The sequence below is a fragment of the Sander lucioperca genome, chromosome 1 (genome assembly GCF_008315115.2).
Source record: "Sander lucioperca isolate FBNREF2018 chromosome 1, SLUC_FBN_1.2, whole genome shotgun sequence".
NCBI classification, from domain to species: Eukaryota; Metazoa; Chordata; class Actinopteri; order Perciformes; family Percidae; genus Sander; species Sander lucioperca.
Genome location: NC_050173.1, coordinates 41,297,062 through 41,319,674, shown reverse-complemented (window position 1 = coordinate 41,319,674; position 22,613 = coordinate 41,297,062). Strand labels below are relative to the sequence as shown.

General features: G+C 41.0%; 1 protein-coding gene across 16 annotated transcripts in view; it reads right to left on the bottom strand.

Annotated features, from left to right (window-relative positions):
- Positions 1-22,613, bottom strand: part of rapgef2 (Rap guanine nucleotide exchange factor (GEF) 2) — a 121,711-nt gene that overhangs the window by 25,942 nt on the left and 73,156 nt on the right. For 7 of the 16 annotated variants that reach the window (XM_031317172.2, XM_031317179.2, XM_031317174.2 and 4 more), the window contains 3 exons: positions 22,379-22,396; positions 6,066-6,197; positions 683-860 (listed from right to left, as the gene is read on the bottom strand). In XM_031317172.2, coding sequence (XP_031173032.1) covers positions 683-860; positions 6,066-6,197; positions 22,379-22,396 — 328 coding nt within the window. Of the gene's footprint in view, positions 1-682; positions 861-1,766; positions 2,245-6,065; positions 6,198-10,608; positions 10,751-14,157; positions 14,728-22,378; positions 22,397-22,613 lie in introns of those variants that run through there. The other 9 variants (XM_036004337.1, XM_031317178.2, XM_031317185.2 and 6 more) reach the window with 8 other exon arrangements.

Below are 22,613 nucleotides of genomic sequence, written 5' to 3'. Positions count from 1 at the left end.
TGGGAGAGGTGAGGGTAGAGGATGTGCCAGAGTGACCTAGAAAAGCCTGCTGGCAGAGGGAGGGGTGTACTGCGGGGGAGATCAGCGAAAGGGGGGAGGGGGAGAATGGTTGGCCCTCATTCTCTACATCCAGTGCATCATCCTCCCCAAGTCCACATCTGTAGCTAAGCTTTGAGAGTGTGTATGTTTCTTTTAAACATGCCTATCATTATCATTGGAGTTGAGTCATAGCTTTAAGGGATAGGATACTGCAAGCCTGATGTGGCTTTGAGAATTACTCGAAAGCCTACCTTGTAAATGAGAGCAGGAAAGCAAAATAGGCTTCAGACAAATGTAGATTTATTGTGAACAATTTAAATGACAAAGGTGGGCGTGGCTTTTACACAGCACCAAATTAATCTAAAATTGGGACAAGGAGTACTGTCCCAGACGGGAACAACATTGCTGGTGCTTTTTTACTGATATTTTTGAAAACACACCCTTTCTAAAGAAGTCTTGCAAAGACTGCACTCTCAGGCATGCACCAAAAATAGATTGGATATTTTTAAAGTAAACACTGCATGGCAAAATAACTTTATTCACAATAGTGCTATTCGTAAGCAGCATGCAGCGTATGAAAAGCTCTTTCAGAACTTACAGCACAAACAAAAAAACACAATAAAACCCCCAACTGGGTGCTCACCTATGTCATCGTCGGTTCTGTCCATGGGGTCCTTCTCCAGGCAGTCTCGCACAATGTCACGGCTCATGAGGGGGTCAGACGCTCGCTCGATGTCCTCCTCATCGTCGTCCTCCTCGGAGTCAACGGCGGTCTCTGGCAAGCCACTCAGGTCCATGTCACCTGGTTCGTTTTCTGTGGCCTGCAAAGAGTACAAAGACGAGGAATTAGTTCTCTGCGATTAAAGATAAACAAGGTGAGGGATTTGGTGTCTCCATCCAACATCAACAGTTGGAAAACATAACACAACCAAAAAGTCAGAGTTCAGATGTCCATCTATAGCCATGTCTTTGAGCGAGACACCTACCTCAGTGCTCGTTACAAACAATGCTTTAGCCCGTCAGCTAGATGCCTAAAAAGTGAATAAAAGGATGTTATCTGCTGACCAAGCCATTGACCATAGTCATGTTTTTTGTCAAAACTCAAAACTCAGACGGCGTAAACTCATTTGTAAAAAGCCAGTGTAAAAAAAAAAATCAGCATAATAGGTATACAGAGGCAGAGGTTGCATATGCCAATACACACTGCTAAAATCATTTTACAGTACAAACATCCGCTGCGTTTCCAACCAAAAGCAAAATAAAACAGAAGAAAAAGAGATCTGTTGTGAAGATTTGACCTATTTAATGAAATGGATTACAGGTATTCAGTAAAGTATAGGAAAGACCGACGTCAACACTGCATACAAAACCGTTCGCTATGCATAGTAACAGGCTAATTAACTCTCAACTTTCCTCTCCTCTCCCCCTCAGCAAACTCCACCGCCTGCCTCGAAGCCAGATCCTGTTCTTTGAAAGCACAAGAGGAAATATGTGCGGAAGATGAGGAAAAATGAACCGAGATGAGGCGCAGGAGTGATACTAACAGAGTTCCTTCTGCCATCATCAAAGGAACTGTTTCTATAAATGACAGAAGTGCCATATCGCCTGGTTCATGCTCACACAACATGAAACCTTCTGACTGAAAAAACCCAAAGCAGTTGGAAAAAAGGACTACAAAAGCATCAGCCTTGCTACCTCGCCACAGTGCAGAAAACAACCCTTTTTACCTCAATATGGTGCCCAACCTCAAGCTTCTGAACAGAAAGAGAAGAAAAGGTTGCCTTTGCAAACTGTCCACAAAATCCCAGAGCCAGACGCATCTTCACCTCCCAGACTGTCAGTCTGCTTTTAATTTTTCAAAGCTCAGAGTCCCCGTGCCCGGTCCCTCACAGAAACCCTATGTCATTTCTCCATGCCACGCCATGTGCAAAAGGCTCATTAATGATTCAGGCCAGTGTCTGAGTGGCCATTTGGGCGTCACCGGCGCACACACCCTGGTCGGCGGGGGCCAATGATCTGGTTGTACGAGTGAAGCTTTTTGACAGTGGAGAGTCACGGATCAAGTAAGAAGCAGTATACAATACAAGCGGTGTAGTATTTCTACAGTGGATGCACTAAAATAACTTTAGTGTTAAAGAGGCTGTGAAAAATACTGACTTTCCGTAGCTGAAAATCTTAAAACTTCATCCATATAATTCAATAGTATTCCCTGAGCACTCTTAATCCACAGACAGTTGCATATTCATTGCCCATTTTCTACAGATGGACAGAGGACACACCAGACAAGTTCACCACACTTGTTATCTGCAGCAAATATATATTTAAGTGAGCATGCATCTTCCTTCATAGATGCCACAGTGAGGTAATTTTATTTTACATGGAGACATGGAGATGAAATCTGAGAGCGAGCACGCTGTATTTCAGGTTGCCTGTGTGGCTTTGTATCCGTGCACAGGCTCGTTTTCCTGTCATCTATGCATCAAAAATCCATCAATGCGCAGTAAGCATTACAAGTCAGCAGGCAAGTCAGGTGTTATTAATATTTCATCAGGGCTATTCTTGGATCAATGCTTTCAAAGTCCTTCTGAAGGACCAATTTCATGTTTTATTCAGACACAAAACAGCGGCCATGTTGCCGGTGACGTGAGACTCTTCACGGGGTGCTTCAATTGTCCAGGCCAAAGGAGGCTGTGGAGATCAGAGACAGCAGGGTGGGCCAGTGGTTAAACTATTCAATGCTTTACCATCAACAATCTGTACCCCTATCTGCTCTGTAACTCTAAAATTAAAATCTAACACCATATTTCTTTGTACCATCAACTTCCTGTGGTCTCAAGTGTAAAGAACCAGGCTTCCCCTGATCCGTTTATTCAGGAAGCACCCCCCAGGGAAGACCACAAACACCGCTTGTGATCTACTACGCCACATTATTAATTCGGAAATCTGCAGGGTGCAGCTTTAGCTCACAATAAAAAAAGTAATGTTGCATAAAACAAACAGTTTGGTGGGAAGTCATGTCATGTACCCCAGGACTGTAAGATGAGTTTGAATTCTTTCCTTCATGTTTTACTGCTTGTACATTTTATGTATTTTAACATCGTTGTGTGCAGAGTCTGTGAATGCTCTAAAAGTTAGTGAGAGGGGCTTGTGAGCATAAAGCAGTTCGACCCTGAAGACTAGCTGACTTAAGTAAAAGACAAACTACCTCCTTTATTTAACAACTGCTACTTCATCCTCATTACAGGGGTGGTGTAACAGTAACTCCAAGCAGTCTTAAGATTAGTCCGAGAGGTCAGGAGATGATTAAGAGAAGAGGCAAATAGAAATATTTCTGCAATATAAATATATTTTAGACATTCCTGTGAATTACTGGATCATTTTATTTCTTCAGACCTTTAAGACATATTCAAACTAAACTATGAAATACATCCATTTGTCATTTATACTACTCATAACACAAGTAGAAAGAAACTGCATGATTTTAATTCATCAGAAGCTTTCTCTCAGCTAGTTGACTTTGGTTGAATTGAAACAACAGATTATTTTCATTATTGATTAACCTGCCAAGTATTTTCTCAATTAATTGATTCATCAAGGTCTATAACATGTTGAAAATGCCTCCCACAATTTCCCAGAGCCTAAAGGGCCACTTTCATATTGCTTGTTTGTCCAACTAACAGTAGTAAATCCTCAAATATAGGACTCTCGCACCAGCAAATGTTTGGCATTTCTGCTTCAAGAGAACAAAACGATTATCAAAATAGTTGCAGATTAAAAATAGTTGCATTTTCTAAGAATTTACTAATTGTTTAAGCTCTAATTCAAAACAGTAATTACACAGGCCTGTGAAGAAAAGTGTACAGACAAAAGAGCTTGCATAATACCTGTCCAAGAAGTAAAACAGATGTAGCACAAGCTCATATAAAAAGTAGATCACCAGTTAGCAGAGAAATTTGATCACATGGAGATTCAGACATAACAAGTTCAGGTGTTTGAGTGAGATATATATATATATATATATATATATATATATATATATATATATATATATATATATATAGCACGAGACAGAGCAGCTGTTGTAGCTGTAGATTGAAAGCTGTTAAGAGCTGGAATCGAGAGCCTAAAGAAAAAAGGCAGGGCAGTGTGTTTTAGAGAGAGAGAGAGAGAGAGAGAGAGAGAGAGAGAGAGAAAAGAGCAAGCAGATGGCTGTAAGACCAGGATCACAGACTGGGGACAGGAGAGCCTGTTCAACCTGCCCTAGCCAGCCCCAGCATGGCCAAACATAACAAACACGCACGCGCACGCACGCACACACACACACACACACACACACACACACACACACACACACGATAACACACGCTTATGCAGGCCTAACACGCAATTATAAAGCTGTATTCAAACAATTTGATCTAATGCTCCAGCAAACACAAACACGAGCCAAGAAGCGGTCCAAACAAAACAAAGTGATTCTGACTGATGCCCCTGAGCACACTTACAAACACACACACAAATAGGCACACAGCAGGTGGCAGTATTAGGAGCCAATAGGGTGGGTGCTCTGTGTTAAGAGGATTAGTTGCAGGGTTTTGGGGCACGTCGTCCACAGTCACAAGATTTTGTGTGTTCTTTTGAGCTGAGTCGTGTGTTATTTACCTCATAAAGCTCTTATTACATAGGGGTGGGGGGAAAAAAATCGATACAGCATAGTATCGCGATATTTTCCGTGGCAATACTGTATTGATACACAGACGCCAAGTATCAATCTATTATTATGTATTTTTTGATCAGTTTGTCTGCTTGACAATCCCATTTTGCAGCAATAAAATTGAAGTGAGATGAACAAACAGAGAAATGTATCTTTTTAGATAAAATAGATGTTGACAAAGTTTCCTTTTGGGGCCATCATTTTAAATTGAGAAAAATTTAAAGTTGGGAAAAAAAGGTAATATATGGCAATATATCGCAGAATAATGCAATATGTTTAAAATCGCAATAATATCGTATGGTGACATAAGTCTCGTGATGATATCGTGACGTGAGGCCTCTGGTGATTCTCACCCCTACTATCACACGAGATTGTACGTCACAGCTGGAGTCAGGATGTAGGCTGGACCACCTGCTCGCAGCCACCCGCCTGTCTGCTCGTCCCCCGCTGAGCAGTGACAGTGTCCTATTAGTGTCTCATAGTCCCCTTGTCTGCCAAGCATTTACATTCTTCCCAAATTTTCTCATCCTACTTAATGAGACTAACCTGCGGTCCCAGAGGCATATTTGTCATTTCACCAAGGAGAGTCTCACCAACTTGGAATAACATGAGCTGGGCTTCAGTGCAACCCTCTTACTTCATTTATCCACACAGGTTTGATTAGAACCATTTGCTGAAAGTTTATTTCATGCTCTACACTCGTTACCATGTCATGTTAGTTTTAACTAGAAAGTAAGCGAACAAAAACACATGCCATCGTCAAAGGAAGTTAAACCCAAATCAATAGATAGCCATTTGTTTCAAAAGTTTATAAATATGCTTGTTTTGCTTTGTTGCTGAAAGTTACATGAGCATTTTAAAACCACACTCATGTCTGTGTACAGTTTATAAAAAGCTAGAGCCAGCATGGTTAGCTTAGCTTCACATTAGCCTGGAAACGGCTCTATCCAAAAAGGTTAAAAAAAAAAAAAAATCTACCAGCACCTCTACCGCTTATTAAACATAATAAAACTAATAAACATGTTTGTTTAATCCGTACAAAAACCGAAGCGTACAAACAAGTGGCGCCTCCAGTCTTTCAGTTATGCTAAGCTAAGCAGCTGCTGATAGCAGCTTCATATTTACTTTAACTGTGAGCAAAAAAGACAAGAAAAGAAAATTGGCTGAAGAACCACAACCCTAGCTAGACTGGGAGAGGTTTAATCTCACAGGGCCAACCTGTTTAGTGTTCGTCCGGTTATCAAACTATCACACCTACTGAACTATCCAGTGGAGTCCAAACTGGGGATCAAGGGCCAATGGGGGGCGTCCTTACCTGATAAATGTCTGACAGGCTGCTGCTTCCAGAGTCGCTGGTGATACTACATCCTGAGTGGCTGGAGGAGACGTGGGTCACCTGTGGGTGCAAGGCGTCGGCCAGGTGAAGTCTGCTGAAGTCTGCAGGGAGCTGCACATACACACACACAACATACCCCACAGATGGTCAGTATCAGCCAGCTCAGCCGTCACCACTGGTCACTCACGCTAACACTCATGCTGGCTGCCAGCCAAGTAGCAACACACTTAGCAGCATGTTGTCCATCAGTTTGTCTGAAGACATAGTGTAAAGAAAATGTCTTCTTTTTCTTTTCCTTGCATTTGTTTCCTATTTCATCATTTAACAGAGGCCGCCGGGTCATTTTTTTTTTTTGCATGTAACTTTTACAGGGACTACACAAAAATATTGCCCCTTTAATCTTAATTAGAAAGTAGCCTAAAACACTCTTCTATTCATGAATACTACGGATTATCTTTGTCTTTATTTCACAGCCGTGATTATACAATGTCAACAGAACAGAAAGATATGAATTAGTCCCACTGCAAGAGCTCAACACCCAATTTTAAATCAAAGCAAAGAAAAAGGAGATGTTAAATAACTAATTCAACTTCCTAAGAATCGGTCATAAACGTATTAAGTTTAACACAACATAGGAGTGAATACAAAAGTCTCTGTCTTCACCCTCCCTCTACTGTATGTGTCAGTTAAAGAGCACACTAAATCTGCTGTCCATTTATCAAAAAGGGAGCCTCATGTTAATCGGTCTCATGAACTCAGCCTCATTGTCTAAGTGACAAACTAACAGTTCAAATGACATATTGAAAACTGCTATAACATTTATGCAGCTCTTGATATTAGCTGTTAGCACTGGAACTTCCTTGTTTATGAGTAAACCAACAAGAAGTGCTGCATACATCAAGGAAATACCCTAATTAAAGCACGCAACTCGCATAACCTAAATAAACACTAAGCAGAAAAGGGGGAAAACCCCTCTGAGTAATTAATACTGTATAAAGTAACAGAAAGCCCCGCTGTAATTAGCCATATTGTAAATGAGCCAACCCACTTCTCTATGGAGATGACCCTGAAATGTAAAACACATCAGAAACCCCCCTGCTGACTGTTTAAGACGCAGATGATTAAAATAAAAACAAGTATAGCAGTTAGTACATCTACAGTTTTTGTGTCTTTTTATTTAAGAAAATGCTGTACTGTTTTTATATATATAGTTTAAAAGATGTTACAATACTTCTCAAGCAATAATGCCATACATTTGCAGGTGGCAACTTCTTAACTACTGTATGAGTATTTTTCACATTTCTCTGTTTTCCACCATTATAAATTGAATAGCTGGGGGGTTTTGACTGTTAAAAGCAAGGCCTGTTTTTTTTACTATTTTCTGACACTTAATTTAAAACGATTATCAATTACCTTAAAGCGTAACTCTCGCCAAAATGCAACGTAGGGTGTTTTTGTGAATGTACCCGAGTCAAACTTTCATTTAAAAGCATAATTAGGACGGAAGCGCCACTTTTAAGATTGACCGTATTCTCGTTTTCGATCAAATGGCCTTTTGAATGGGAGAGCTAGGGGCACTACTATGATAGCATCAAAATCACTATTTTTAAACGCTAAGAAGGCTCAACACAACAGTAAACTTTTCTTGAAGTTTACCAGGGGCTCTACACATGAACTTGAGCATTGAGAACATTGTTTGTGTACACAGAGTTTACTAAAAAGAAAGGTTTTAACAACTCACTGTAGCTGTTGGTTTTTCCGGTCGCCGTCCATCTAGCCAGTCAAAAATAGTCGAGGGAGGAGAGTAAAGATGGAAAGCTCCTAAAGCTTAGTCCATATAAATGCACGGATAATTTGTTGTTTTGTCGTTAGTGAAAAACAATATTGACCTTGTAGTTCAAAAAGGAGCCTCATATAAGAATGAAATTCCCTCCTATGGAGTCTGTTCATTTGCATTCGGAGATCGATTCTTTTTGACTGACAAGATGGCGGATAGTGTAAACAACAACTGCTAAAGTTAGTCGCTCAAAACCTTTTTTAGTAAACTCTATGTACACAAACAATGTTCTCAATGCTCGTGTTCATGTGTAGACACGATATATGAAATGCAATTTCAACTGACATTTCATATATTATTTTTTAAATGTGCACAATATATAGGCTAGTGTTTTCTGACAAAAAAAGCCACAGGGGTGAATTATGAATTTAATCAAACTGCAGGAACTGGTTCATGGAGTGTATAGATAGTTAATATTTTATGGCTAAATGTTTTATTTACCAATATATATTTGATACTCAGCAGGGAGACCGCCCTGAGCCGTTTTAACATCCACTTCTGGCTGTGGCAGATCATCAATATTAAATGTTTACACCTAAAAGTCAAATGTGGCTGATTTAACTAGGTTGCTTCATTCATCATATGATATCAGAGCTACATCTAAACATCTAGAGAGTAAGTTTAACAGTCTTTTACATGCTGTATGATTTCAGATGTGGATGGTAAACAAGACTTTGAATTTTATTTATGTATTTTATATGTTTCTTCTGGACAGTAAAAACTTTTAACCCAGTGCCAGTAAATAAAGGCCAGACTATAAATTTCATAGAAACAAACGCTGCTTCAATAAATCCCAATGTAGGTGTGACATTACACAGATTGTGCAGCCTCTAGCCAGGCTTTTAGCTCTTCTCATCTGAGCTGTAAAAGGTAAAATGGTCTCTGAAGAAAAGTAGTCTGGGCGTCAGTGTCATTTGCCTCAAAATGCACGTTGGGCTGTAAATAACTACCCTGCCTCAGATAATTGGATGGAAATTAGCCTCAACATTGGCAACACTATGAAGTCTTTCTTCAATGACAAATGGAATAGATTGGATAGAAATACATCTTGGGAGGTTCATTTGCAACTAAATGAGTATGAGCCGTCATCTGCTCTTGAACATACTCTGAGAAAACGTCACAGCTTCTGAAGCACCCGTCTGCATTACGGCTTAATTAAAGAGTTCTGGAAATGGGTGGTTTTGCTGGCAGAATTATCACTGTGGAATATTGGAAACTAGTTAAGTAGTAATATAAAGGACTTCTCAATATTCATGATCTGCCCTTTGAGACAGAACCACAATAAAATTGAAGAGCTTGGAGGTGTTGTGGCACTGAATTGATTTGGCAGAATGTGTGACAAGATATTTGGAGATGCTTCTGAGCTGTTTGTGAGGAAAAAAAAGAGAAAATAAGAAATATCTACTCGCAAAGCGCCTTTATGTGTCAGTGACGAGAGAGCCAGACAGTGCAGCTCCTGTGGCACTGAGGTGTGATGTGACTACACTGTGTCAAAGACTGCCATCACGTTTAATTATCTGGATGACTGCACTAACCAAAATGGTCGACCGGAGGGCCCAGTCATTCACTAACTCCCCTCAGGCTGCTATTTCCCATCCCCTCGTCTGGCCGCCTTCACTCTGAACGCCTCCAGCTGACTTCCACGTTGTTATTATTACCGGCTGGGCATTATTGTGTTAGTGTGACAAATCTCTTTGTTTGTAACTGTAGTGATAAAGCCTCATCACAATTGCCTCTGATGACTTCTGGGACCAAAACAGATTATGGTGCAGTTTATCACTCTCGTGTAATACAAATTTTAGAAGTGGAGTTATGTTGGAGCTACGGCTATGACCATTTATATGCATTACTGGACATCTGTTGTAAGAGTGTTGTGGCTTTGAGGCCTTAACTTTATTGGGAGAGGGACTAGCCCATTTGTGGGGTTGTTGACAATCACAAAAATATAGAATATCACCAGCCTTATCCTTTCAGAATAATAATAAATAAATACAATTTAAAAACACCACTGCCCAATATGAATCAAAGAAAACCTGTACAATTAAATACCTAATTTATTAACACATTCTTAACAGTCTAGTTGCACATTCAATGAATGAAAGTGCACCGAGAGTAAATTAATTGAATATTCTCATTATTGAGAGTACATGACCAGTCCTGTGGTGTCTATCGATATGGCCTTCCAACCAGCCACTGGAGTGGTCTGTATGTCAATAATAATACCCCCACTGGTTTCCACAACCAGCTAGAAAGGTCCCACCTCCTCCCAACAAACCCCCATAAACTACAAGCCCCTCCCCCTGGAAAGAGGGAGAGATAAAGGGAGGGCAGGAAAGAGGGATAAAGGGAGAGGATAATAAACACCTAATCCTTTCTCTCCACTCATTTAGGTCATCTGTCTGTCAGCCAATAAGCCAGCGTCCATTCGGTCTATAAGCATGTGGGCCATTCACCTCTTCAGCCCAATGGCATGCAAGAGACTGGGCCAACATGGATACCAGCACAACAATAATGACACACACTCATTACGCTTTTCCAATCAGTGGCACGACGACACAGCAATACATGTGCAGTGCGTTCTTAACCCAAATCGATCTGCTGAGTCTGTACAAGCACGCTATTGCTTAAATATATCAGTGTATGCTCACCACCAACCTTAGCACGAAACTGTGATTTTTCTCCTACCTTATTTCGGTCTCTCTGCACTCCTTTGCTCCGAATTCAGTGCTCTCTCGCAAACAAATGAAGTGAGCTCTGCAGAACCTCGAGCCTAAAATACGTACAATCAGCTGTCACAGGAGGATTAAGCATAGCTCTAATGCTCAAGCCACAACAATCAGCTCTGCCTACATGTGAGCAGATGTGGCGCTCCTTAAATTACACTGTAGACCTAATGACCTAGATTGCTGGGTGGAAGCCCTGGGTGGAAGCGCTGGCTGGTTCTCAATCTCTTTACCGCCTTTATATATTGGGAGTGAATCTGTGCTAAACTAGATGTCCAATACTGTGGGTGGCCAAGCTCAGAAATGCAACCCTGCCTGGTGTACAAAGCATTAATGGGTCTTGAAAACACCCTCATATTTCCTCTGAAAGGAGTGAAATGTAAATAGTTGGTTTAATAGGTTTAAATTATGGAGCAAAACACAACAACAAAATAAACTCTATTTCTGATTTTAAGCATCTAAAGGCGTCTGAAGCTGTGCTGCTCCTTTGAACATTTCACATGTGGTTTTAACTTTGTTTACTTGTTAAAAAAAATGGAGAGCGGCCAATACTGGAAGGCTAAGAGACACATCCCAGAGTTTCCCCTGACCATGGTGACAGCTTTTCGTTTTCCTGAGCCTCGTGGATCAAGAGATTAAAACCCTTTCGGCAGGGTGTCCGATTAAATGGGCCTGATATGCTCTCTGGGCTTTCCCCTCCCTAGTTACAGCTCCACCAGTCAGTACCACACAGACCAGCAGTTAGACAAGGGGTGACGATTACCTACAATGAAGAAATATAGTCCACTTTACTGCTATTACAATCATTGCTGTTCCAGATGTCAATTATGTTATGTTATTATGTGCGAATGTTAGTGGATGCGTAACAAATCTCCAAAAAGTATGTTTACACAGTTTTCATATTACTGCCAGTGGTTAGCAAGATTATAAGGATTATGAGGGACAAAACTGCAAGTAAATAAAGAAAAACATGTTATATTAGTGGTAAAGAGAAGAGTTTCCGTGTCTAGTCCCCTGATTTAGCCCAGGAAGACTAAAACCTTTGGGCCTTTGCCTTGAGTGCATAGACATTATTTCATTACAATGTTTAAAGATAAGGAGACAGCATCCATGGCCACACACTCACCAAAAGATAAAACCATAAATGTCCATAAAAACATAATAAATCAACTTTAATTTTACTACGATGGAGTCAATGTGTGCCTTATTGCAGTAAAGATAAAATGCAGCTATAAGAATGGAAATCACAGGTCTCCAGAGGATATAAGCAATCAGGGAATTATACATATAGCAACCAATGGTCATGAGCCTACTATGGTGTCGTCATTACTGTAATAAGATCTGGTGGCTGTTATTGACTCTACCCATGGTGGGTTTCCCGCTGGGCTAAATGAATATTTACTCAAGCCTCCATTTGCATGCTAAAAACATAAGAAAACAAAAATCAAATGAAGGGGTTAGACAGAGAAGATAAAAAAAGAAACGAGACCGAAGAGGTAAACATACAAATCTAAAGAGCTTCTCCAAGAAAAAACAAGACAGCAGAATATATTGCTAACTTACACATGCTGAAAGATAATTGCAAAACAAGCCAAACTAACTAACTAAAAAAAACAAAGATTATAGCACCCATGTCTCACTATATTTTATTTAATTGCTACTTGTGTTAACTTGCTGATTTGTCTGCTTGTTTTGTCTAACTTGAAGTGGACGTGTGTCAAGTTTTAATCGTGTTTTGGCTGTAAAAAACATTCCATCCTGGCAATAACAATTGTTGAATTAAAATGATTTGCTACTTGACAACAAATTTGCTGTTTTGCTTTGTTAAAAGTAGTAACCATATGATAAATACTTTAAGGATATTTTTGAGTGTGTAGAGTAGCAACTCCTCAATTGGCCAAGTGTGTTTGCTAGATTCCTGGAAAACCAGTCAAATCAATGTTGAAAGATCTATTTCAATGAGGTTATTACTGAAATGACTTGAATACTATAGATTATTACAATCATACTACATTAGCAAGACATGCCAATTGTGCTAACATCAAGGTACTGTATATTCATTATCAATATACTATTGAGCACCACACTGTATGTAGTACCTAAAACCTTGTAAAATCCCAGAGATGTTAGAGGAAACATTATTATCCACATGAAGAGTATCCTTTTGCATATAAAAAGCGTTTAAAAAAATGTAATACATTGTATTCTTTTAAGTAAAATAAAATTGGGTACCATAATTTGGTTTTAAACATGCAATTATATAGTTTTAGATGTTATGAAAAATAGCCTCTTAGAAAGAGATTATTGGGGCCCTTGGTATCCTACATTATAAGGCCTCCCTGCTGCACAAGCTGCCAGGAAGGCGGATGAGATATGTCATCAACAATGACACATCTATGACTATTATAGGAATATTAAGGTGATTTTTCGTTCAGCATCTGTGCTCTGTGAACCAGGAACCGTCTATCAGTGTGATTTACAGCCCTGCCTCTGTGTGTCTATGTGGTCCCGACTTGTGAATGATGCCAGCACGCGCTGACAGCCGATCAATCCGTTTACCGTTCAAGTGCAGATCAGCACAAGCCTCCCGAGTGTCTGCTGGAGCTGCTTCCAGCACCACGGACAGCGCCGCCAGCAGCAGCACCATATAAACTAAAGGGTCAAACTAGTACTTCGGCTGTGAGGCAGAAACACCCCAAAAATATCAGCTGTATTCCTGTAGTCATTTTCTGCTTTAAAGCAACTCGTTCGGCACCACGTAGCCTACGATAACGCCATACCAGGGCTGTAACAGCTCACGGAGGTGAAGAGGTGGGGGTAACAGAATTTAGGGCAGCTTCATTTCTGCACACATGACATCACCTCCCGTCAAACCACCCTGATGTTTTGCTTGTACAGCTTTTACTTATCACCAATGCAAAATACACCTGGCGTGATTCATTTCATGGGCACATCCTAGGGACCTGCAATCAAATATTGTCATCTCAGTGCGCCGTAAAACATAACGAGGGCAAGAGACGTCGGTCGTTAAACACACATGTGCACCGCTGGATGTGAGTGTGCGCCTTTACCCAAAGGGAAATTCTGTTAAGGCATCGACACAATGCGTTTTTGAATGATTATTAGCCACATAGCGTACTGACGTGGTCATTATATTTGTTCAAATATATTTAGCCTAACCTATTATGTATAGAGTCCTTAACATTCACGCGAGTGTGCTCGTGTCTGCGCGCGTGAGTGACAGCAAGCACATGGCGGCCGTTTCTAGTACAACACACTGACACACATCCGAGGCTCGACAGGGCAATAATCAGCCTCTGGTGAGCCCGGTCGGCTTTCTGACGCGTCCTTGGCCTGCCCTGCGTTCATTCATCTTGTGGAGGCTCGATAGAAATCCGATGCACGTCCATTATACGGCCGGTAATCATATCTAGTGGGTCATAAATGAGGGAGAGAAAAAAAAAGAAAAGAAAGATGAAGAGAAGACGTTGCACGTCGATAGGCTACTTACCGGGGTTTTATCTTGCTGGCTCGGGACTCCATTGCTGTCTGATGCTGCTAATGGTTTCATAATGAAAAAATGTTCACCGGGCTAAAATCTAACATCCCGGACCTGCTCTATGCTACAGCATAGAGCCCCATCTTCATCCAAGCCGCCTGCCCTCTCCCCTCCCTCGGCTGCTCTGTCTCTCTGGAAGGAGGCGGCGGCTTGACAGTTTGGGGAGTATCCGCTGTTCCTTGGCCTGATTAGGCTCTCCAAACCAACACCAGCTTCTGCGTTTATCCCAGCCTCCCCGCTGCTTCCCACAGAAATATCTTAAAACCAAAGAGGAGGAGAGAGATGAAAAAAATATCCTTTCATCCAAGCGAAGACGAGCCAAATTTGTTTTCTTTCCGTGCACTTGACAATCACATCTCCAGCCGGAGAACAGCGGCGCGCCGATAATAAAGCAGAAAACAGGAAAAGATGAGGAAAAAAATGGCTGACAACACTTTCACTCACGTTTGCTCCCTCCGCCTGTCCCTCACTATCTCTCTTTCTTCCCTCCCTCTCTCGAAAGTAAAGCTACACACTCGGAAACACGCGCGCACACAAACGCCTTTATGCACGATTACATTATTTGAAGACGCCTGCAGCCTCCACCGTGGTACTGTACGTTAAACCCAGCGGTCTGTTTGTAACGGGAGCGGGCGGGGCGGGGTGGGGGGGGGGTGTGGATGTGTGTCAGGGGGTGGGGTAGGAGGGGAGGTGGGGTGGTGCTGGATGTGGAGGTTTTTTTTTTTTTGGGGGGGGGACCTCCTCCCTGCCAGACAGTGAGAGCAGCCACTATGGTTGTGTCCCTCTGGAAGGCTTACTACACCCCCAGCGCAGATAGAGAGATAGAAAGAGGAGAAGGGCGGATGAGAAAATGAAAGTGAGGAGAGATGAGAGGGAGAGATGCAAGGGGGTGACACAAAGAGCAAAACGTTAGATAAGAGCGGACACACAGTCGGGAGGTGGGAGGAAGTACATACATTCAAAAGGTAGCTAGATGGATGATGGAAGGGTGAAGGGATGGAGGGAGGAAAGGAGCACAGTGCGGGTAATGCCATTATCACGCTCACTTCGGCACAAGACCGCGGCTGGAGCCGGTTGGCATAGTAACGGAATGAAGGAAAGCCATTTCCTGGGCGGGGAGACAGAAATGGAGACAGCAGCACTTCCTCTTGAGAGAGTGAGAGTAAGTCAAGGAGGTAGGCACACAGAAAATGGGAAAAGAGTAGCGTAATGTCTCGAGAGAATGAGTAAAAAGACAGAGATGAAGCTGGAAGATGGAGGAGAAAAATAAAGTATTCAAAATGAACACAGAGACTGGCAGCAATGATGTCACTCTGTCACTGTCACTCAGCTGGAATAGCCATGGCAACTGGCTGAGCACACAACACCCCCCCCCCCCCTCCAACACACACACACACACACACACACACACACACACACACACACACACACACACACACACAGTCATCCAGCCCCCTACACACCCTCCAGGGCTTTCAGTTGCTGTGGCGACAGAAGCAGCTAGACAAGGCAAAATGGAGGAGGGAGGGGAGCCGTGTGTGTGTGTGTGTGTGTGTGTGTGTGTGTGTGTGTGTGTGTGTATGTATGTATATGTGTGAAAGAGAAGATACACTAGAAGTGGCATTAGGCCTCCACTTTAACTTTAGTCAGCTGTAGTACAATGAGCAGCAGCGTCACCAACAAATAAACAATACGTTACACCTTTCTGCTTTGTGAGAGCAAAAGCAAGAGGGAAAATATGTATTCTGTGTGTGCTCAGATGGCAGGCCATGCCTCTAGGGACTCTGGATATTGGATACGTACATAGATGGTCCCATATATGAAGGTCTCCTGACAGACAGAGATATTAGGATGGCACTTTAAATGACAAAAAGACGTCACAGGGAACAATGGAGGGGTTTAAAGGCCAACCAAGACAATAAACAACAGAGCTGCTGCAGTATATATCCACATCACAAAAACAACATCCAATTCAGTTCACAACCAAGACACAAAAAGAATTTATATTACCAAATAGAGCTGTCATAATTTACGCTTTATAGCTCACTTCATCAAGAAGTGTCACACCTCAAAAAGTAGTTGTCATTCAGTTGTCACACCATTTTTCTGAAATGTTGATGGTGTCAATCATTTCTCTGCTGTCCTGTTCCACTGCTGTTATTTTCTTGTCATTTTGATGTTTAAAAAAAATAAGACACAGAACAAGTCAATTCCTTTGAGTACAATATAACAGTATAAAGCTGCAATACTTTGCATATTAAGAAAAAGGAGCAACTAAACCAAGCACCGAAACTACTACTACTACAAATATTTTTATGATTGACTATTTGTTTTAGTTATTAATGTAGTGAAAATGCCAAACATGTATTGATCGCAGCTGTTTTTCTATTTTATTTTATTATATTGTATATTTTTTAAGACTTTGACTGTGGGTTAGACAAAACAAGATACCGGGAGATGTCACCTTGGGTTATGGGAACATCTCATGGGATTTTTTTAAACAATTTATGTGCCAATAGCTGAAAAATCAAAATGGGCAATAAAAAAATAATAATAAGTTGCAGCTTTAAAAGAATCATGATGCTGAAACTGAGCTAAATTGGGTTTAAAATGTGAAGAAATTGTACAAACACCAGCATAAAAACTCCCACAAATATAAAAAAATTTTTTGGATGAGGTTATTGCACATTTTGAGCATTTGAAACGTACATTTTTTTTTTATGTACGCAGATCACTGAGGCTGGAGCTTTTTGTTATGCTGTATATAAAGAGCCTGGATGCTCTGCCTCAGACAATGCCTAGAAAGCAGCATACTGTTTGCTGGTTTTGGAGCTGCTCCAGTCACAGAAATGGGGAGCTGTGTGGGAAGAGGTGAGGGGGAGGGAAGCTGGAGACCCGGTATGACATCACCTCTCCTGCACCGAGCCATGATGTAATGTATCACCACAACAAAAAAGCTCAGGTGCTTTGCTGTGCAGCCTGTCATTAACATCTCAGACAATCACCAGGGGAGGGGCGAAGAGGACCGGGGCATCATTACATCACCGCGGCAACGGGGTCGTGTCTGGGGAATATCAGATCTTCCTGCCCAACCCCCTTCGTTTAAAGCTCTCTAGGAACAAACAAGCCAATTAATCTTTTTTCTTTTTTTTTTTACTGACTAATCACAAGCTAAATGTAAAGGGAAAGGCAGGGGAGCATCGATCTTAGAGGATTGTGACAGTGACGTGAAAACGCCACTTGAGAATAACATTAATGTACTCGTGCTCAATAGCAGTGTGTGCTAAATGCGTGAGGTGGGGGGCGGTGCCTCATCTACCATTTGTAAACAGTCTGTGAACCCGGCGCGGGTGCAATTGTTCATTGCATTTGTAAGGTTGGCCATGTGATGGTGTTTTGCTTGCTGATGCGTAGCATTAGAGTCATAAAAACCTCATTACACTGCTGGATGACACACCCGTGCACCAACACATGATACACACAGGCAAGTGTTTCAAGGGTGTTACCAGAAAAACGTATCATTACATGGCAACATCTGCCATCCACATACATTAACTCCTAAATTCTACTTTTTGCCATTTATGTTTAGAAATAGAGTATAAGCCCCGAGTTCACAGAGCACACAACCAGCAGAGCAAAATGAGATTTTTCTGCATATTTTCTGCATCGAAATCATAACACAGCTGAGATAGATCACTAAGGCTTAGTATTTCAGCTCCTCACCCACAATTCTGTGTTGTGGGACATAAAAGCCACATTTCCACTGTATGGTACAGCTCTTCTCGAATCAACTGACTGTTTTGGTACCAGTGCTCTTTATTACCTGCAGACTTGTTTTCCCTGAATATGCAAGTCTTTAAAAACTGGTCACATATGAATATGCAGGGTCATTTTTAAAATAGGTGAAAAAAATCCTAAAACAGCTGGACACTGTAGTTTTTAGCAAAAGTTACCCTATACAAGTAAATTGTGCATTTGTTAGGGACTATTTTCAGCAGCAGATTAATACATGTTTGGTGCACTGGTGAGTATGTACAGGAGCAGGATGGTGTGTGGCAAACAAACTTCAGTGGCTAAATTCATCATAATGAAGGAACATGGTGTGGCTAAATTATGTTTTAATGGAGCAAAGAAGAATAAGAGATATAGGCCTTGGATACACAGACAATACTTGTTGTTAGTAGGATCAATACATTTTTTGTTTTGGTCATTTCATGGAATTTGTTTGACAATAAGAAAAAGTGTTGCCAGGCTTCTACTTAAAATTTAACATTTTACCACTGACAATTCTGCAGTGCAGAGGAGATTTTCTAACCAAGAAGACCAGGATCTCAAGAACGCCAGGGAAAAAAACCTGCACTTTGAACATCTGACAGCCTGTAGGAACAACCAGTCAGGATCCAATCAAACAAAACTAAATCATATATCACCAGACAAAGAAACGTCCTACATCTTACTTGACAATGAGTGAGCCGGTAGTTTTTTCAGTATCTTGCTCAAGAAGATTTCAATAGAACACGTGACTTCTCATGGACACACAGTGGCTATTATAAGATCAAACTCAACATACTCTGATTTATTGATCTGTGTCTATCCTTGTTCAGTGACTGTGTTTGTAAGCCAACAGAAGGCCTCATGTAGAGGAAATACAGCGCTCCTGACTGCCATTACACTGACTGTGCATTAATCCTTGAAGTCGGTCCCATTACGACGGCTCTAAATAGCTTTGTTAGAACGAGAGAGATGATCTAATAAAGACTACATTTTCATAGCTGCTACAGCCCAAGGGATTAATTCATTTATCAAGCTGTTACCTGCATGCTGCTCTGAAAATAATTTGGCAATAACACAGGCAGCAGGGCACGTTTTAAAGATTACACTTGTAGGTTCACAGGGGCGAAACATCTGTCGCTCTCCTGCTACAAGGTGCATCAATCAAAAAAAGTGAATGAAAAGAGAAGCTCTTGGAGAATAAGTGGCAAATTAAGATTGTTGACAAGTGAGTGAAAAGCTGATCAGTAACTACAGGTTTCCGGTTAAGGTTATAGACTAACTGTGGAAGGTTATGAACTGGAGGTCTTTAACTGTGCAATGCTGGTGGGGGCGTGAAGGAGTGAAGTGATCTTAGTGTATCAGTCAGCTACAGGGAGCAACTTTCACCTTTATGTTTCTTGCCCAATGTTCCCGTTTCTGTCCTTTCCATATCAGAAGGAAAGGGAGAGAAAGGAAATCTGAGCTATGTTAACATCAGCATGCTTATCACAATGACAATGCTAGCATGCTGATGTTTAGCAGGTATAACTTTGAATCGGACACATATATCTTGTAGCAACTTTCATGGCAACCCATCCAACCAATAGTTGAGATATTTTGGTCTGGACTAATGTGGTAGACTGAAGGACAGATGGAAATCGCCATGCTGAAAACAGCTCTGGCTATATCTTCTAAAGGCACTACAGGCCTTAGCAGAACAAAAATATTGCTCATATTTCGGAAGATAATTGGTCAAATGGAGTTAATATGGTGGTGTTTTATGATTTGCACTGCTTACTAAAACCACACAGGATGAAATCCATCACGCAAGAGGCAGTTTCCCCACAAACAGTAGCCTCAATGAACCAGAATGTAATGCAGTGCAACACATTTAAGGTTGGAACTATCACAGAGTCTCTCAAATATCCAATATTCAAACTACTTGGCTAGCTCGCTTTAAATACATACAACTATGAGGGGGAAAACTGTTGATGTGTAAAAGGGAAAAGTCTAGAGTGGAGATTATGTCAGGATTTAAAACTGCTTTTACAGTGTTATTTGATGGAAGGTGCGTCAAGTCAGATACAAATGGATCTCTAGGTGAGCAGTAATGGCTCATGTGAAATCTGATGTGTTAATTGATATAATCTTTAACCGCTCATCAGATGTGACTTTACGTAAGAATAGGGTACATCATGGCCATTATTAACCCGGTGTTGCAGACATATAAGTACAACATTATGTGAAGGTTTAATAAAAGTCTCTTTTTTATGTATGTATGCAAGACTAAGACTAGCGTTTCAAACCCCAAACCACTATGATCACAGTCTTGTGACATTGAGATGCATCCACCAAACTGTGCACCCGACATGAAGCAAGACAGTTCTACAATTTGTATTTTTTAGTCTCATACAAAACATATTTTAACCCTTACTTAACCAGACAAGCACAATCAGGATCATTATTAATAGATCAAGTATTTCCTGCAGCATCCGACACTAGCCCACATTGAACAGATCAAACACTTCTGCTATGAGAGATTTTCATTAAATATAAGAGACACAAACAACAAAAAACGGCATACTTTGTTATCCTCGCCATGCAGGCTCATTACCATCGAAATAAATGTCATCTGTCAACCCTATCGAAAATATTCAACTTGAAAAAAAGGTCTTTGAATGTCAAAACTGACATGAAAAGCGAATCAAATGTCAGTAAGCATGTTCTGTAACACTGGTTGAGAAATGAATCACAGCCAGTTGTAAATGAGTAGCTCGTTTTCCTCATTTGCACAAGGCACAATTTCAGCTGTGTTATCGAGTATGAACACTACCAAAAATATCTGTTCTATTTCCATCAAAGTCTGATATTTGGCTATTAATAACTATAAATACTGATATTGCTTTTGGTGTCTGTGCTGGGAAAGAGACATTTGGGTGTTAAATTGAACAAAACAAAGAAAGACACACTACAACTGACAATAATGCTTTTTTTTAACCGTCTTTACTGATTTAAAAATAACATGAAAGCTCTAGGGCTGAAATGATTAGTCAATAACCAATAAATGTATCGGCAAGTATTTTAATGATTGATTCATCAGTCATGTTTTAAGCAAAAATACCAATTATTCACAGGTTCCGGCATCTGAAATCACAGTAAATGAAATAGTTTTGGACTGTTTGTCTGGCAATTTGAATGTGTCTTTTTTTCTATTTTACGGCATTTTATGGAGCAAATGATTGATAGATTATTTTTGACCATTAATTGAAAATGAAATAATCGTTAGATGCAGCCCTAAAAAGCTCCTCTGATTAAATTTAAGCAAACACCCAAAGATGAAGGAATGCAGGAGGCAAGAAAGCAAGAGAAGAAAAGTGTACAATGAACCGTTTTTCTTTCACCGCTACGGTTCCTACATGTCTATTCAAAACTGAGGCTTTTGTATCTGCACAGCTGAATCCGAGCAGGTTGTCACTAAGGACAGCTCTAAAAATAGGAGCGCTGCTTTGCTGCGGCCGAGAGTGGCAGGTTTGTTCTCTCTGCTTTCCAATTTCTCAGCAGGTCTGACTGCTCAACACCTTGAGCTCTGATCTTTTAAACCTCTTCCTCATCATCCATTCCTGCTCGGACACGGCAGGACTCCATGATGAAATACTGAAATATGATATATACTGGTTCCAGACCAATTGGGGAATGGTAATACTAGGTGTACATGCAGCACAAATGGTGAATTCATCTTTGAACAGCTTTGTTATGCTTGGATAAATGTCTTTCAAAGCCATCATAATCACAACACTTAGCACATTAACAGCACCATCAGTAGATTGCCTCAACAGTGAGGCAAGACCCAACAGAACCACACCCACACAGCAGGGATAATATAATCCATAGAGCCGAAAGACAGTCAATACCATTACCAAGCACATCAGCAGAGAGGCACGGTGTTTGAGATATGATGCACCTCAATCAGCTAAATTGTTGCCATTATCTCAGTTTACAGGCCCATAAGCTGTACCAGAGTGATGTTTATCATTTCTCTTTCATCAGCCGGCGACGTGATGAAGTCCATTCTCAACCAAGCATGCTCATTTTTCAGATCAAAAACAGGATAATATGTATGATCAGAAGACAGAGCGTTTTTATAAGAAATTGATGTTGTTGCTGTAGAGGTAATACAATTGGAGTGTGATGCAGGCTTCCCTCTGCGCCTTTATCAGCCTCAATGCCAGCAAATGGAAGGTACAGTATTTATTAAGGGAGTCTACCAGAAGCTACAGATACCACAAATGAGGAACAGACGCAGATAAAAGCACCAGCGGAAACACAAATACAGGCAGCTAGAAAACGTAGAAAAGCAGAACACACACACACTCACATACAGTAAACACACGACAAACAACATTGTTAATAGATACGGTACCTGAGGTTTATTGCATTCCTGGGAGCCAGGTTAAAGGAGAGAGCCATGAAAAGAAGCAGAGGAAATGAAAGTTATCAGATGTGCCACCTGCCAGTCGAGGATGTGAGAAATTGCAGGTGAAAGCTTCACTGACATGTTAAAATGCTGCGTTCTGCACCAAACTGAGATAAAACGTCTATGTTAGACAGAGACTGAATGTTGCTGCATGTGACTGCATCCTAAAATCTTGTGAGTC